This window comes from Phyllobates terribilis, unplaced genomic scaffold (assembly GCF_046119375.1).
Source record: "Phyllobates terribilis strain yellow unplaced genomic scaffold, ASM4611937v1 Scaffold_5__5_contigs__length_657084704, whole genome shotgun sequence".
NCBI classification, from domain to species: domain Eukaryota; kingdom Metazoa; phylum Chordata; class Amphibia; order Anura; family Dendrobatidae; genus Phyllobates; species Phyllobates terribilis.
The window spans coordinates 6,484,775-6,502,159 of NW_027362765.1; the positions used below are offsets into that span (position 1 = coordinate 6,484,775).

A 17,385-nucleotide genomic window follows, 5' to 3' on the forward strand; every position below is an offset into this window, starting at 1 on the left:
CAAGTTTCCTGCTCCACAAGGCTACACAGACGGCAGGAATTAGAGCGCCGTCCATACAGGGTAAATTGCGCAGGCGCGGGATCCGGCGGGGAACTGCACGTCACAGGCCCCTGTGACGTGCCGGGGAGGAGGGGGGATATGGAAAGGAAGCTAATAGGCGGGGATTTCTTTGCGTCCCCCAGCCGTGAAGCTTGCCAAAACTAATTTAATAAAAAGCTATTACACAGCGAGTAGACCTCTAATATGGGACATACAGGTAAGTATAGATTCATATTTCTATCATGGTATGCCCATATTAGAGGTCAGATAGGTCCCAGGGGTGACAGATTCCCTTTAACATGTTAACTGCCATGGGTGGATCGCGACTCCACCTGTGGCTGTTAGGGGCATGTGACAGCTGTACAGATCAGCTGTCATGTCCCTGGAAAGGTGCGGTGTCATCGCCGTAGTCCACACGCCTCGCACACGCGCAGCTCCACATGCCTCGCATACATGCGCAGCTCCGCTCCGTACATCTCGTACACACGCGGCTCCGCTCCGTAACCTCATACACACGCGGCTCCGCTCCGTACGCCTCGTACACACGCCCGGCTCCGCTCCGTACACCTCATACACACACAGCTCCACTCCGTACACACGCCCAACTCCGCTCCGTACACCTCGTACACGCGCGGCTCCGCTCTGTACACCTCATACACACGCGGTTCCACTCCGTACACGTGCGGCTCCGCTCCGTACACCTCATACACACACAGCTCCACTCCGTACACCTCGTACACACGCCCAACTCCGCTCCGTACACCTCGTACACGCCCGGCTCCGCTCTGTACACCTCGTACACACGCGGTTCCACTCCGCACACCTCGTACACGTGCGGCTCCACTCAGTACACCTCGTACACATGCGGCTCCGCTAAGTACACCTCATACACACGCGGCTCCGCTCCGTATACCTCGTACATGTAGCGCCCCGAGGGTTCGGCCGCTACAGAGGTATTGCACCTCTGCCAGAGGTGTGATATTCCACTTCCGGGTAAGGATGGAGTATGGACCAGGGCTCAGTTAGCTGCATACATCACACAGACCCCATTTCCGGGGGACAGCTCAACGGTGCTCCCATTTATACAGTAATGCAGGCACGACAGACCATGTCCCTGGCTGGAGTGGGGAGGGGGGAGGAAAACCCGGTGATGTAGGAGCAGAAGGGGATGGTTTCTGAGCATAGGTAGGAGCTCATTGGGTGCTGGTCACCTGAGCTCACACTCAGAGGGGAGGTATAAAAGGTGGGCACCATCTTAGGACAGCAGTCAGGCGGTCAGTTCAGAGTGAGAGGAGAAGACAGGGAGTGGAGGCTCTGTAGGAGCTTTGCTCAAAGGCAGGCCTAGGGTGAAGGCCAGAGCCTGGGAGGAGAAGGAGAAGTAGGCCTGGAGAAGAGGCCGAGGGAAGGAGGAGAAGAAGGAACAGGAAAGGAGAAGAAGTGACAAAGAAACAGAAGGGCTCACAAACAAGAAGGCAGAGGAGACCCTAAGGACCAACGTGAAATCGGTTGACGGGTCAGGCAAGAAAAGGGTACCGGATCCCAAATTGGTGGAGGTAAATTATCCCTCAGCTAAGAACAGGAGGTCGTGATCATTACTTGGTGCGACCCCATGCTAAACCTTGCTAGGAAGGCACCATATAGGATAGCGGGAAACGGGGCCCATGTTTACCCGCATAGATCCGCGGCAACTGGACAAAAGCTTGGGTCACTGGTGGGGCTCGAGCCAGAGGAAGGATAGAAGGGAGTCCTGTGCCATACTCCTGAATTGCCAGGGGGTTGACCGAGCCCCTCACCTGGTGGACGCAGCACGGCTTGGGCAGTCACTACCTGTACAGAAGTGACTTGGAGTATACGAACTGTGAGTAAAAGACCCTGGACTTCAACAAGTTGTCTTTGTGCTTCTTACTTCGCCAGCACTAACAGTACTGGGACTCCCTGCACCATCACCCCCACCATCTACACCTCGCTGCCCTGAGGCTACACTGGGGAGTCGTACTATTCCCTGCTGCATCCACAACACCAGCCTCAGCGGTCTGCACTGCAGCGGCGGTTAGCCCTGACCGCAATCCACGGGTGGCGTAGTCGGACATTACAAAGCACATAGTAGGCTACCACTGGTCTGACCACCCTGAGCCACGGGACCGGGTCGCCACTACTACTCCCAGCATTGCCCTGAAGGCCGGTCCCGAGTGCCCCACGGCCCAGGGGGCGAGTCATACACGCGTGGCTCCGCACGCCTCGTACATGCGCGGCTCCGCACGCCTCGTACACGCGCGGCTCCGCACGCCTCGCACACGCGCGGCTCCACTCCGTACGCATCGTACACGGGCGGCTCTGCTCCGTACGCCTCGTACACGGGCGGCTCTGCTCCGTACGCCTCGTACACGCGCGGCTCTGCTCCGTACGCCTCGTACACGCGCGGCTCTGCTCGGTAGTCCTCGTACGCGCGCGGCTCTGCTCCGTACGCCTCGTACACGCGCGGCTCTGCTCCGTACACCTCGTACACGCGCGGCTCTGCTCCGTACACCTCGTACACGCGCGGCTCTGCTCCGTACACCTCGTACACACGCGGCTCCGCTCCGTACACACGCGGCTCTGCTCCGTACACCTCGTACACATGCGGCTCTGCTCCGTACACCTCGTACACATGCGGCTCTGCTCCGTACACCTCGTACACACGCGGCTCCGCTCCGTACACCTCGTACACATGCGGCTCCGCTCCGTACACCTCGTACACACGCGGCTCTGCTCCGTACACCTCGTACACACGCGGCTCCGCTCCGTACAGCTCGTACATGCGCGGCTCTGCTCCGTACACCTCGTACACACGAGGCTCTGCTCCGTACACCTCGTACACACGCGGCTCCGCTCCGTACACCTGAGGCTCTGCTCCGTACACCTTGTACACACACGGCTCTGCTCCATACACCTTGTACACACACGGCTCTGCTCCGTACACCTTGTACACACACGGCTCTGCTCCGTACACCTCGTACACACGCGGCTCTGCTCCGTACGCCTCGTACACACACGGCTCTGCTCCGTACACCTCGTACACGCGCGGCTCTGCTCCGTACACCTCGTACACGCGCGGCTCTGCTCCGTACACCTCGTACACGCGCGGCTCTGCTCCGTACACCTCGTACACGCGCGGCTCTGCTCCGTACACCTCGTACACGCGCGGCTCTGCTCCGTACACCTCGTACACGCGCGGCTCCGCTCCGTACACCTCGTACACGCGCGGCTCCGCTCCGTACACCTCGTACACGCGCGGCTCCGCTCCGTACACCTCGTACACACGCGGCTCCGCTCCGTACACCTCGTACACACGGCTCTGCTCCGTACACCTCGTACACACGGCTCTGCTCCGTACACCTCGTACACACGGCTCCGCTCCGTACACCTCGTACACACGGCTCCGCTCCGTACACCTCGTACACACGGCTCTACTCCGTACACCTCGTACACACGGCTCTGCTCCGTACACCTCGTACACACGGCTCTGCTCCGTACACCTCGTACACACGGCTCTGCTCCGTACACCTCGTACACGCACGGCTCTGCTCCGTACACCTCGTACACACACGGCTCTACTCCGTACACCTCGTACACACGGCTCTGCTCCGTACACCTCGTACACACGGCTCCGCTCCGTACACCTCGTACACACACGGCTCTGCTCCGTACACCTCGTACACACGCGGCTCTGCTCCGTACACCTCGTACACACGCGGCTCTGCTCCGTACACCTCGTACACTCGCGGCTCTGCTACATCCACACTGTAAACCCCTCCTGACCCCACACATAAACTTCAGCTCATCCAGCACCATGACAACCAGCACAGCAGAGTCCTGCATCCACTGAGGCCCCTGATCATGTGACCCCTGACTCCTCCCCTCCTGTGACCTCATCACAGCTCCTGTGCGCACAGAGCAGCCATATATGTGGTGGCGGCTCTGCAGGTGGAGGTATGTGGAGACCCCATTACTGGGCGCAGGGGGCATTAACACCTTCAGCACGGGGACTCTTTGGGGGTCTTGTGTTGCCCCTTTATAAGAATCATAAGGTTTTTGTTCTGTTTCCTGTAATAGATACATACGACCCAACTATGGAGACAGGAAGGGGGGAAACGTATTGTTCTCATAGTACATGACCCCTTTACTGGCCCCACAGTGTAATGCCCCCATTATGCCCCTTATGCAGGATGTATGATGCCCCCACACAGTGTAATGCCCCCATTATGCCCCTTATGCAGGATGTATGATGCCCCCCACAGTGTAATGCCCCCATTATGCCCCTTATGCAGTATGTATGATGCCCCCCACACAGTGTAATGCCCCCATTATGCCCCTTATGCAGGATGTATGATGCCCCCACACAGTGTAATGCCCCCATTATGCCCCTTATCCCGGATGTATGATGCCCCCACACAGTGTAATGCCCCCATTATGCCCCTTATGTAGGATGTATGATGCCCCCACAGTGTGATGCCCCCCTTATGCAGTATGTATGATGCCCCCCACAGTGTAATGCCGCCATTATGCCCCTTATGCAGGATGTATGATGTCCCCACACAGTGTAATGCCCCCATTATACCCCTTATGCAGGATGTATGATGCCCCCCACACAGTGTAATGCCCCCATTATTCCCCTAATGCAGGATGTGTGATGCCCCCCACACAGTGTAATGCCCCCATTATTCCCCTAATGCAGGATGTGTGATGCCCCCCACACAGTGTAATGCCCCCATTATGCCCCTTATGCAGTATGTATGATGCCCCCCACACAGTGTAATGCCCCCATTATGCCCCTTATGCACTATGTATGAAGCCCCCACACAGTATAATGTTCCCCCAGTAGCGCCTGAGGTCCTGTAGTTGCAATAATCCCTCTGGAGTTGGTTTTTCCTTTGCCTGCTCCCCTACATGTATACCCTCGAGCATGTATACAGGCATGTAGGGGAGCAGGCCTTACTAGATATTGAGGTTTTGTACAGTAATATATCGCATGAGGACGGTATCAGAGGGGTAAGACATTTCTTGAAATAGAGATCAGTAGAGTGTAGCAGACATAATGACTTCATGGAGGATCTTCTAAAATTCACTCTTACTCATAACTTCTTTCTTTTTGACAGGAAGTACTTCCACCAGTTCAGGGGTACTGCGATGGGGAGCCTCTGTGCCCCTTTGTATGCTAACCTATTCTTGGGCTCATAGGAGGAAACCACAAAATTCAGGGATAATCATAAGCGGTGGCATCCATATATTGGAGTATGGTATAGATATATTGACAACATTTTTGTCATCTAGTCAGGGACGGCCAGGTGTTATCTGAGCACGCTCAGGTGCTAAGAGTATCTTCTGCGTGCTTGAAAAATATGTTTGCATCGTCAGTTGCATAAATTGCGGCTGCTAGGCATCTGCTACACATGCAGGGATTGTCTGTTATACTAGAGAGGAAGCTATAGTGTCACCAAACTGGGACACAAGTTCTCCTACACAGAGCTGAATATGCAGTGCCACAACCAGTAGTGTGTGGCCCTCATCGAATGGACTTTGAGAGTTGTACCGACAGCCTTGGACTGGCCAGGCGGGGTGCCAGGAAATTTCCCGTTGGGCCCCCTGCAGAGAAGACAGAGGAGAAATTTTTTTTTTGAAAAAAAAAAAAGTGGTCGCGGGCCCTTTAAGGGCGCGCGCACGCACTCTCACCGCCGCGATTCCAAGGACAGTAGCGGGAGGGGCCTGGGAGCAGGAGAGCCGAAGAGCAGAGCAGCGGCTGCACTGCTGCGTCACACTCGGCAGACAGGGCCGCATGTCTGCTAAAAGTGACGTCACAGCGCGCCCTGCCCTGCAGTCTCCCGCCTTAGGAGCGCGTCTGTACTGTACAGGTAGTGTAATATTTGTGTGTTTGTATGAATTTTTATGTATATGCCTGTGTGTGTGTGTGTGTGTATATGCCTGTGTATATGCCTGCCTGTGTGTGTGTGTAAATGCCTGCCTGCATGTGTGTACAGTGTGTGTGTATATTCCTGTGTGTGTGTGTGTGTATGTATATTCCTGTGTGTATGTGTAAATGCCTTCATGCCTGTGTGTGTACAGTGTGTGTGTATATGCCTGCCTGCGTGTGTGTATATGCCTGCATATGTGTGTGTATATGCCTGCATATGTGTGTGTGTGTATAGTGTGTGTATATATACCTGCTTGTGTGTGTGTGTGTGTGTGTGTGTATATATATATATTCCTGTGTGTGTGTATATGCCTGTATGTATTTGAGTGCCAGCATGTCTACGTGTGTATATGTGTCTTCACACATGTATGCGTTCTTCCCTGCGTGTCTGCATTTTTGTGTGTGATTGTCTGAGTGTGTCTGTGCATGACTGCCTGTGCATTTCTGCGTGTGCTTGCTGTGTATGTACGTGTCCCCATTTCTGTGAGTGTGTATCTGCGTGTGGATATTAGGGCTCTTTCACATGTCCTGATATTTACGGGACTGGAGATATCATTGTCCACCTGTGTGTCATCCGTGTGACACGTAGCAGCGCTTGGGAATCAGTGTACAGTTGGCGCTGTTCCCAAGAGCCGGGTGTTGAGCGCTGCCCTCATCATAGATCCCTGCCGGTGCTGCGATCAGCAGAAGCCGGGTCAATGATGAGAGTAGTAGTCTACTCATGCCGTGTCCAACTGTAAAAATAGGAATAAAATAAAAAAAATCCTTATACTCACCTCTCCTAAGTGTCACTCGCTGTAATCCGTGCGAGTGCTCACGCCGAGGGGAATGACTCCTGCAGCGAGCGGGCCCTGGAGCTGCGCTCAGTGATTGACAGGGCACCGCTTGTTGAGCACAGCTCCGGGGCCCACTCGCTGCAGGAGTCATTCCCCTCGGCGTGAGCGCTTGCACGGATTACACTGGGTGGCACTTAGGAGAGGTGAGAATAAGGATTTTTTTATTTTATTCCTATTTTTACAGTTGGACACAGCGGGAGTAGACTAAAATTCATCATTGACCCTGCTGCTGCTGATCGCAGGACCGGCAGGGATCTATGATGAGGGCAGCGTTCAGCACCCGGTGCTTGGGAAGAGCGCTAACTGTCATCAGTGTGCTTGACGTTTTGCTGAAGGTGCAGCAGGTAAAAAACAGACATGTCAGCGTGTTTTGCCCACGGACACCACATGGTCTGTGGAAAGTGGAAAGACACTAACCTGTGCACATTCATTTGAATGGGTCTACATGTACCAATGTCTCTGGTACGTGTGGAAACTGCCACCGCATGTACTGACGTGTGAAAGAGCCCTTAGTATTTGTCTGTGTGCGCTTGTGTTCGTGTGTGTAAGCGTGCTTCTGCATGTCTGTGTGCTCTTCCGAAGATTTATTATATTTAGGGAGAGATGGGAGAGAAATTTTAGGAGACCGAATGGGGAGATGTGTGAAGAAACAGTATGGTGAACTAGGGGAGGGGTGGGAATGAGTGCAGGAACAGAATACGGAAGGTGGATGTGTGAGGAAACAGTATGGAGAGTGGGGGAATAGTGTGAGGAGACAGTATGGAGGGAGAAAAGTGTGAGGTGACACAGCACAGAGACTAGGTAGTGTGGGGGAAGGTACAGAGATGCGGCAGTATGGGGGGAACAGTGTGAGGGCACAGCAAGGAGGGAACAGTATGCTGAGGATGGGGAGTGTGATGAAGGGGCACAGTATAGAGACTGGGCAGTATAGGAGGGACACAGTGTGAGAGAACAGTGTGAAGAGGGGGCCCAGTATGGTAAGGAGAGGACAGTGTGGAGAGGGGGCCCAGTATGGAAAGGAGAGGACAGTGTGGAGAGGGGGCCCAGTATGGTAAGGAGAGGACAGTGAGGAGAGGGGGACCAGTATGGTAAGGAGAGGACAGTGTGGAGAGCAGGTACCATAAGAGGGGTAGAGTGTATGTCATGTTTTGTGCAGGGAGCATTGTAAGAGTTAGGTTTATTCAGGGGCTCAGTGTAGATATTTTTATTCAGGAGCATTATAATGACTCTGCTATCTTTAAGGGCATCGTGTGGGGATGATCTGCAGAAGACCGGAGAAGATGGAAGTCTGCAGAGACGAGCTGTGGATGAGAAAAGTCATCATGGAGTCTGGACAAGAGGAAGAAAAGAAAGAGAACGACTCTAATCAGAGAAGACGTCTCTGGTAAGATACCTGGATGTAAATGTTCATTTGTGATCCTGCCTGTGTCTCATCAGTACTGTGGTTCCTGTATGGTCCGCAGTCTGATGATGACTGATAACTCCCAGTATCTCTATTGTTAATTACATACTGGGAGTTGTAGGTTTATGCGATACAAAGATATATGGGGCTGACCTGACATTACAAATGATGGTGGTTCAGATGATGTATTCATGTACTGATGTGTTTGTGCGCGTCTGCGTATCTGGAATAATATGTATTTTTGTAAGATGCGTGTATGTAACTGTGCATTGTGGTGTGTAATAACATTCATACGCTTGGGGCACCTTTACTAAATCTTTTAGGTCTCTTTCACATGTGTTAGGGAATTCCATTTGTCTTTTCACATTTAGGAACAGACAAGTGAAATTTGCTAACCTTGTCATAACTGTCACCATTGGGATGTGCTTGTATGGAGCGGGTTCAGGAGCTGAGCCTGCTCCATACCGGGCAGATGTCGGCTGTGTTACATAGCCGGCGTCTGCCTGTAACTACAAAGTGAGGGTGCTGCAATAACGTCCGGCACCTTGATTGTGACACTTCCATGGAGCCCAACCTCAGGCTGAGCTTCATTGAATGACTAACATAGCAGCAGCACCTGGCAACTAGTGCTGAGTGAGTATGGTCGGATAAGGTCCCCAGGGTAGCATGTTTTGCAGTGGTAGACAGACGCAACACATGCAGGAATTGCCTGTTTGTAGGTAATCCCTGCATGTGTTGCTTCTGTCTACCGCCGCAAAACATGCTACCCCGGGGACTCGAGCATATTAGCAGAGCACTACAAGATACTCAGATAACACCCAAGCATGCTGGAATCACACCTTATCCGACCACGCTCGCTCAGCACTAGTTGCCAGGTGTTGCTGCCATGTTAGTCATTCAATGTAGCTCAGCCTGAGGTTGGGCTCCATGGAAGTGTCACAATCAAGGTGCCGGACGTTATTGCAGCACCCTCACTTTGTAGTTTGTGGTGACTGTAATGTCTCCCTCCTTGCACCGACCCAATAACAGGAAGCGAGTGGCGACAGGGAGAATAAAATGTAATTTTCTCCCTGTAGCCAATGCTTTTCCATTAAGCCGTCTAACCAGGCTTTAAACCCTATTTACCTGCAGATTACCCCTATATCTGCAGATAAATATCATTTTTCAAGGTGACAAGTTACCATTAAAGGGACTCTGGCAGTGCGGAATGACTGTTCGAACAAAGTCCTGCCGCTTGGTGCTCCACATACAGCCAGTCATGTAATTATAGTAGATTATAGAAAAGCATAACAAGTAATAAAACAGTTTATGGTGGGCTGTAGTGTGGGCCCCTAGAGTCAGTTCCCCTGGTGGGCCCTAGGCACCCCAGTCCGACCCTGCGAACCGATGCACCTCAGCCAGTGAGGTCCTCACAAATGAACTGGGAGCTGAGAGTAGCTGTGAGGGACTGTAGCGACACATCTCAACCCATATGGTCCCCACAGGAGATTATAGGCCTTACCATAATGGTTTGTTGGACTGTTGTAGCTTGTAACAATAGTTATGTACTTCTACATATAACCAGAAAGTACTTGACTCTGCATAATGCAGAAGTACAGTGTCCATTTTTGACAAGTGATTCTGACAAGTGACTTTTACTACTGTAATAATAATAAAAAAATATTCACTGTTCACTTATGGGACTTGAACCCAAAACTCTACGTCTAGAAGAGTACCCCTGTAGTTTGTGTGCTAAATAGGCATAATTACAAAAAAACACAAAACATTCCTGTTGGGATTTGAAGCGAGCCATTGTAGTTTCAGAGGCTGATGCCTTCCCATTGAGCTATCCAGCCATGACATACTGCCTGGGAGCTTTTCTTGTCTTATGAGATCAACCATGAAAATACTCAGGATGACTAAAAGTTATTGTGATTCTGATGTTTGAAGAAAGTCACACATCAAAATCAAACATCATTTGAATTTGGCTTGGAGCAGGTATTTCTGAAAGTCCCAATCAGTTTCAGATACTGTAGGTTTGCACTGAAAATCATATAACCAAACCGAACGCTTAGCTTTCATCAGCTGAGTTTATAGCTCAGTGGTTAGTGTACTGACTTCTGAACAGAATTTTGGGTTCAAGTCCCATCAGCGAACAGTGACTTTCTTTTATTATTATTACAGTTGTAAAAGTTACTTGCCAGGATCAATTGTCAAAATCACTTGTCAGACAGGATATTTAGCCTCAGGCTGACATCATTCTGATGTTTGATTTTGATATCTGATTATGTCCTAAAATGGACACTCTACGGAAGAAGCATTCATAAAGTATTGTGCCTGCTATCTGATATATGTACTTATCGTCAAGTTCTTGTTAGGTAAGAAAAGTTTTTTTTGGACTCAGTGCGATCATAACACATACAGGCCTCTGATTGCTCCGGTGATGCACTGTACTACTGTAGTGCCATGTATTATCACTGCCTGTCAGTGTAATACTAAGGGCCCCATACACATGAGATAAATGTTGACTGATTGGTCATTAGGCAGATGACTATCTCTCCCGACTCTCCCATACACACAAATATTCCAGATTTCCTGTGGTGTGTATGAGAGTCTCCTCCAGACTCCTCTAGCGGAGGATTATCTACAGGAAGAACAAACTTATTAGCCTCTGAAATTCTCTGCCCTGAGATCATCTGACAGGAGATCCCCCAAATACATTATATAGTCAACCAAACCCCCAAAATCAGTGCTTTCATGCAACTTTAGTCTAATATTTATGGAGGCGTTAAAAAGGTAACTTATTGGACGCTGCCTTTGGCCCGTCCTAATAGACTTTCGTACATTGCAGGCCCAGACACCATTATTAGGCATTTAAGTATCATAGTAACTAGTCAGCCCCATACTATTGAGCACTTGGGGGAGGAGGGGCACTGAGCCGGACTCTGTCAAACCTTCTTAGATGCCATGTTTCCTTTGGACAACAAGTGGTTAAACTGCCAGGGTTTTTGTTGTAGCCGCACCTGTGCCATCCCTGCGGTGAACATCTATGTTCTGGTGCTCAAAAGTGTGAATTTTTTTTAAAACAAATGTTTAACGTGTTAAAAAATAACAAAATGTGTCTTATGCTTTTTTTTTTTTTCAAATATCTTTTTATTCAAGATTTTCAAACATTACAATACAGAAAAGATACAACTGAGTAAAACGTTTGACATTCCATGTCAGCATTACATGGTATACATTATAACTTGTATAAGGAAAGGAAAAGAAGAGAAAAAAAGGAGGGGAGAGAGGAGGTAAATGTATTTAGTGGGGAAGTGGTGGAAAGGGTAGAAAAGAGAATATCTCCCACTGCAAACATTTGTACACACTGTTAATATACTTAAACCTTCAACTGGAATATGGGACCTGAAGAATCCCCAGCGTAGCCCCCAGATCCTCCAAACAATACCACTCAGTACAGGGCCACCAACAGGGCATTACTGCCCTTACTGGCGTATGGGGCCCGGTGCTCACCCCCTGGGAACTGAACTTGTGTCCTCACTTGGACACAGGTTCACTTTAAAGCTATTGCCGTGCGGGAGTCTTCCCGCATGTCAATAGTTAAGGGCCACCAGCCAATCATAGGCCGCAGGCTGACGTCACGCGCACGTCGCTGGTGTATGACGTCAGTTCCGGCCTGTGACATGGCAATACTCGTTTTACAATATTACAGTAAGTCCCCCCCCCCCCCCATGGAGACCTTTCTTTCTTTTTTTTTAATTTTATCCCCCCCTTCTTTCCTTTCCTTTTCTTTCCTTCCCCTACTCCCTTTCCTTCTCTTCCCCTTTTCTTCTTTCCTTCTTCCCTCTCCACTCCACCATGCAGTTTTTTTACTCTACAGTAGTATATATAGGTGTTACTCTAATTGATCCTATCCAACCGTGGCTGCCATCATTTATGGAAGTATTCCTGCTTATTCTTCTTGGTGTAAATACTTTTTTCAGGTTGAATTATATAGTTCGTTTGGGCAATGAATTCGCGTCTGGACGGGGGCTCCTCTCTAATCCGATATTTTGCAATCAATTTTCTGGCAATAAACAATAATCTCGCAATTGCTATTTTGGTCATGTTGTCTGTTTTTATTTCTAAACAAAACGCTTTGGTAGATTAGGGACAAACTTTTAATACCCTTTCTTCATTTTAATGGAATAATTAAATAAAAGTGAAATTTTATAGCCTTATAGTGAGGGATATTATATGGGGTTTTCCCCATTTGGTTAATAATCGAGTGTACATCACTCTGGGCTATTGATAGTCCTATTTTGATTTTGGTAATTTTATTAATAGTTATTTTTATTTCTCAGTATAGTAGTGATAGGGAGGACCCAGGGTCAGCCCGCCAGAATGTTACAAGAGGGAAGGGGAGGGGGGGAAGACATCACTACATGGGGGAAACCCCAAACCCTTAACAATTAACCACTTAACTGTTTATGCTCTGCAGTAAGTTGCCCTGCTAATAGTATTTGCACCACTGACCACGCTGTGGACTTCTCTTTTTTTCTGGTGAGTTGGACCTCAGAATTTTAAGCTAAATTAAAAACTAAGAAAGGGAAAAGAAGAGACTCTTCCCGCACCTGGGTCAATCCGTTCACCAACAGGGTGCATGTAACTTCATAGCCTTAATCATTTATGTAGCATTAATGACTCTAAGAACTTTATATACTGTGTCTATAAATGCTACTGTGAATTATTTAGCAGCAATGTTCCTATGATAGAAAAGACAAAGAAAAAATATATAGCATCAACATTGAGACTGTTTTTCAAAGAGAACAATAAACAATATTGGTCCCTCTCATTAAAGTCAGGAAAAAAAATGTAAATCTCTACATGGAGAATTAATATGATGTAAACAAGCAATTCACTTCCTGACATGTAAACCTGTCGGAGACATAACTTTTTCAACATTTACGAATCTTTTGAATAGGCAGAAAAGAATGTCCCACTTGTGGAAAGTAATTACCATTCAAGTAGGTGATCTGCTCCGGTGTCTATGCTGTCCTTGGGCCTTTGGTGTTGAGTAGGGTCCGACTTCTTCTCATTCACTTCTTTCCTAACCTCCATGTCTCGATGATTTGGAGAGTGAAGTGTCCATGTCCCTTTCAGCCTCTTGAGGTGACTTAAAAGTAATAACCTTTCCTGGAAAATTCTTAGTACAGCAGGGTACTGGAGTGTGAACCTCCACTTTTACTGGAATAAAGTTGAACAGATTTTTTTTAAAGGACCTCTTGTGTTTGGTGACATCTTCCGAATAAAAAAGGGCTGGATGATTTCCTCACTACGCGTAACCTTGTGGGTTATAGTTAAATTAGTGACAAAATGTACAATTGGGGGAGGAAGGTTGAACTTCATGGACCTAGGTCTTTATTCTACCTATGTAACTATGTAATCTTCAAACAGTAAGAGCCTCATTACTTTCATTATCAAAGGGCGATAGTCATGTAAGATGTAAGAAAGACTTAGTGAAACTCAAAGGGAAGAGGAAACAGGAGCCCAGACTCTATGGAAAGGGGGAAGTGGAGACCTCCTAGGCTGATCTAGTATCACCCTGTCTCCACTAACATCCCTACATTTGTTCTTCACCAATTGCCGCACGCAAACCTCACCCTGTTTTTCCCTGGCGTTTGGCCCTGGCTAGGGAAGGGAGCGGGATGAGCGCTAGTCAATCCCCACTGACTACTAATGATAACAAGGGGTAACAAACAAGGGAAGATAGCTTAGCTTTTAGTCAACTTCAGAGAGATGAACACCCGTCCTCATAGCTCCAGAGAGGATGAAGTAATGCACTTTGCTCCGAGCCTTCACAAAGGGTAATGTGAGTGTTGCTGACACCTCCCTCTAGCAGACAGCAAGTATTTATACACCGAGGCCAGGGTGTTAATTAGCCAGAGGAAGATAGCCGCCGGGTCCTAGAGAGACAGCCTCTAAGAAGGTGTCTGTAATGCCAAACGTAGAGATCTCCTGCAACCAGCTGTAGGGCGACTGTCTGTCACTTCTGACACACCCGTGACAGTGATACCTTTTTATGTAAGCTCTCATAATGTCTGCTTTGTCGTTGTAATCTAAGAATGTCATTGTTGGTGAGAGCATATATCCAGTCCCACTCTCTGTGCTCTTTCAACTCTGCAGCTATGGCTGAGACCCAGTGATTGAGGCAGATCTCTCTCACAGAGTCGCTGTAATTCTGAGGCAGGAACCGACTCCATTAGCCTTACTAGTCTCAAGTTACTGCGTCTGTATCTATTCTCTAGATCTTACACCTTTTGGACTCGTTGTCACTTGTGATTAATTCGGACGAATGCAATCCAGTAAAACATTGGATTGCATTAGGTCCAGTGTTAATTTTTGAGTGTGTGCTCATATGCGTTTTTTTTTTCCAGCTCCGATCGGATTGCGATTGGACTAAAAAAAAAAAAAAAAAAAAAAAGCATGATGGTGCGATTGCATGCTGCATTCGGATCACACGCACCCATACAAGTCTATGGCTGCGTGTGAAACATCGCACTGCACTCTGATATCACCCTAATGCATTGCGTTTCCCGCCGACACCAGCAAAAGAGGAGATGGAGAAATTAATTTCTCCATCTTCTCCGCAACTGTGCTGCAATCCTCTAATGTGAGAGGATCGGAGCACAGAGCACTGACACATGGCTCTCGCTCTCAGCAGAGCAGGAGCCGAGTGTCATTCGCATATCGCTCTTGCATCGGATGCCACACGCTAATGGGACTCCGGCCTTTCACAGAGGCGGCTGGATTCTGTAGACATTTCTTTAACGCATCATAGTACATCGTAACATAGGTTGACTAAAGACCTAGGTCCATCAAGTTCAACCTTCTTTCCCCAATTGTACCCCCTACACTAACTTACTAACTAACTGGGACTAGGCCTCACAAATGTATTATTATTACCATTTTTATTATTGCTTCTCTTTTACAATTAAAAATAAACCCGTTTATAATTTTTTAATTAGTTTTATATTTTATGTTACTCTAGTGATTTAATAAAAGTATTAATAAAATCCCTAGGTAAGTTTTCATTTAACTATTTGCATCTTTCAAATGCAGGACCCGTTGTTCAAGCTCTGCGATTCTATCTTTGTGGCCACTTAGTTCTCACTGTAAGTGGTTGAGGGAGGTTTGGATGGTTGCTCCAGAATCTTTTGAATATCAGGAGCAATTCTGCTTTCCACAGCCAGTTATTTATAGTCCAGCAAATCGGAGGGTACCTTTGTTAATGATGCATCCTCAGTATATTCACTGTTAGACGGAGGTAAAGCTGTTTGCGTTGCTGAGACGCATTCTGGGGTCAGCGCCATATTGTCCCGCCATCCGTTCGGCAAAGCAGATACTGGTTAATGCAAGAGTAGGGCAGGTTTTTACCCATTGGTAGGCTTGTCTAGGCCATTTATTGGTGCTTATCTCTGGTTTTATTTGTCGGGTGCAGGAGCTTTTCACTTGCATCCTACTTGACTAGCGCCGTAACCTGAAATCCAACTTATGCTTTTTGCATGTTTTTTTTCTATTTACAAAAATTGTTGGTGCCAATTTTCTTTTGAAACATTTTAATATCTGCTTTTTTCTGGTGTTTTTCTTGTAATATGGGAAAGCCTAAGGCCAGAAACAAACCCCATAAAACACTGTACATGGAGATTTTGGTATCTAATAATTTCTGTGCACTGTGCTTGTACAAACAAAAAAGCTTTTAGAAATGCCTCAAACTTCTGTGTGTGAATCAGACATGAGATCTAATTAGATACAAGATAAGAGTCTGGGGAAGACGGGAAACATTTATATAGACGGCCGGTGATGATATAGTCAGTGAAAGACTGTGGCCAAATATGTTTCTAGAGCCGTAGTAGAAGATGAAGATGTCATCCTCATCATGAAGTAGTTATTTCTCATGTCACGTGTAATAAATATCTCCTGTAGTATTGCTAATGCCGATTCCAGTGTCGGTAAATGAGACGAGAATTAGAGTTATGGAAGATGAGTCTATGAGAAACGTATTCAGCTGCAGACTCCGAGGAAGAAACTGCTTGTTTTCTGTGGCCTAAAATATATAGGTTTTATTAGTAGATGTAAAGAAGAAAACTACTGTAAAATAATACATCTCCTCATATGTTTCCACTTATTGTCTCCAGTACTTGTATTATTACATAGGATTTTTATGATGTTACATCTGCTCATCTTTTTCCCATTCAGGTCTCTACAATATCGGACCCTCTCAGTGAAGATCTTCTATAGAAGAGAATTTTCCTCATTTACCGATCAAAGATAGATATGGACAGAGACAAGACGGCGGAGAGGATATTACACCTCACCCTAGAGATCCTCTTCCAGGTTACTGGAGAGGTGAGAGATTCTGATGACGTCACATTACATCATTCTTACCTATGGGAATAACAGATGGACAGAACTGGAGAGGTGAGGACTCTGGAAATGTCTGTAGTGAGATTTATTATTGTGTCTCTCCATAACCAGGATTATACAGTAGTGAAGAAGACCTCTAGTGAGTGCTGTCAGGACCCTGTGTCTGAGGGATGGGGAAGACCCCTGAGCCCAATCACAAGGCCTCCGTCTCACCCCCTAATACATGAGGACATCAGTGACCAGAAGATTCTAGAACTCACCTACAAGATGATTGAGCTGCTGACTGGAGAGGTGACACTGCTGGGAATGCTGGGACATTATACAGTAATGCTATGAAGGGATCAGGGGGATGACTGTATCATTGTATGTGTCAGGTTCCTATAAGGTGTCAGGATCTCGCTGTCTATTTCTCCATGGAGGAGTGGGAGTATTTAAAAGGACACAAAGATCTGTACAAAGACGTCATGATGGAGGTTCCTCAGCCCCTCACATCACCAGGTAATAGACAGGAGTAAATACACACAGCCTATAATTATCTGTATGTAAAGAATGAATTCAGTCCCTGTATGTGTTTTCTCCAGATCTATCCAGTAAGAGGACAACACCAGAGAGATGTCCCCGTCCTCTTCTTCCACATGACTGTAAACAAGAAGACCCCAATGTACCACCGGATCATCAGGTAGATGGAGAGAAGGTGTCATGAGATCTCCCCTATGATGTGTAGACGGCTGTGAAGGTCTTGTGCTCAGTCTTGTTTTATCCACCAGTATTAT

General features: G+C 47.9%; 1 protein-coding gene across 1 annotated transcript; it reads left to right on the forward strand.

The window, feature by feature from the left end:
* Positions 1-7,117: 7,117 nt before the first annotated feature.
* On the forward strand, positions 7,118-17,315 carry LOC141270820 (gastrula zinc finger protein XlCGF66.1-like). The gene is made up of 5 exons (XM_073680925.1): positions 7,118-8,206; positions 16,445-16,594; positions 16,724-16,903; positions 16,987-17,110; positions 17,194-17,315. The coding sequence occupies exons 2-5, from the start codon at positions 16,523-16,525 to the stop codon at positions 17,313-17,315; spliced, it is 498 nt and encodes a 165-aa protein (XP_073537026.1). The 5' UTR covers positions 7,118-8,206; positions 16,445-16,522.
* The last annotated feature ends 70 nt before the right edge of the window (positions 17,316-17,385 follow it).

Excerpts from the sequence above, each read along its gene's own strand:
- LOC141270820 (XM_073680925.1), top strand. The coding sequence starts at position 16,523 with ATGGACAGAGACAAGACGGCGGAGAGGATATTACACCTCACCCTAGAG. Across the intron at positions 16,595-16,723 it reads TCTTCCAGGTTACTGGAGAG|GATTATACAGTAGTGAAGAA; the intron begins GTGAGAGATTCT and ends CTCCATAACCAG. Across the intron at positions 17,111-17,193 it reads TCAGCCCCTCACATCACCAG|ATCTATCCAGTAAGAGGACA; the intron begins GTAATAGACAGG and ends TGTTTTCTCCAG.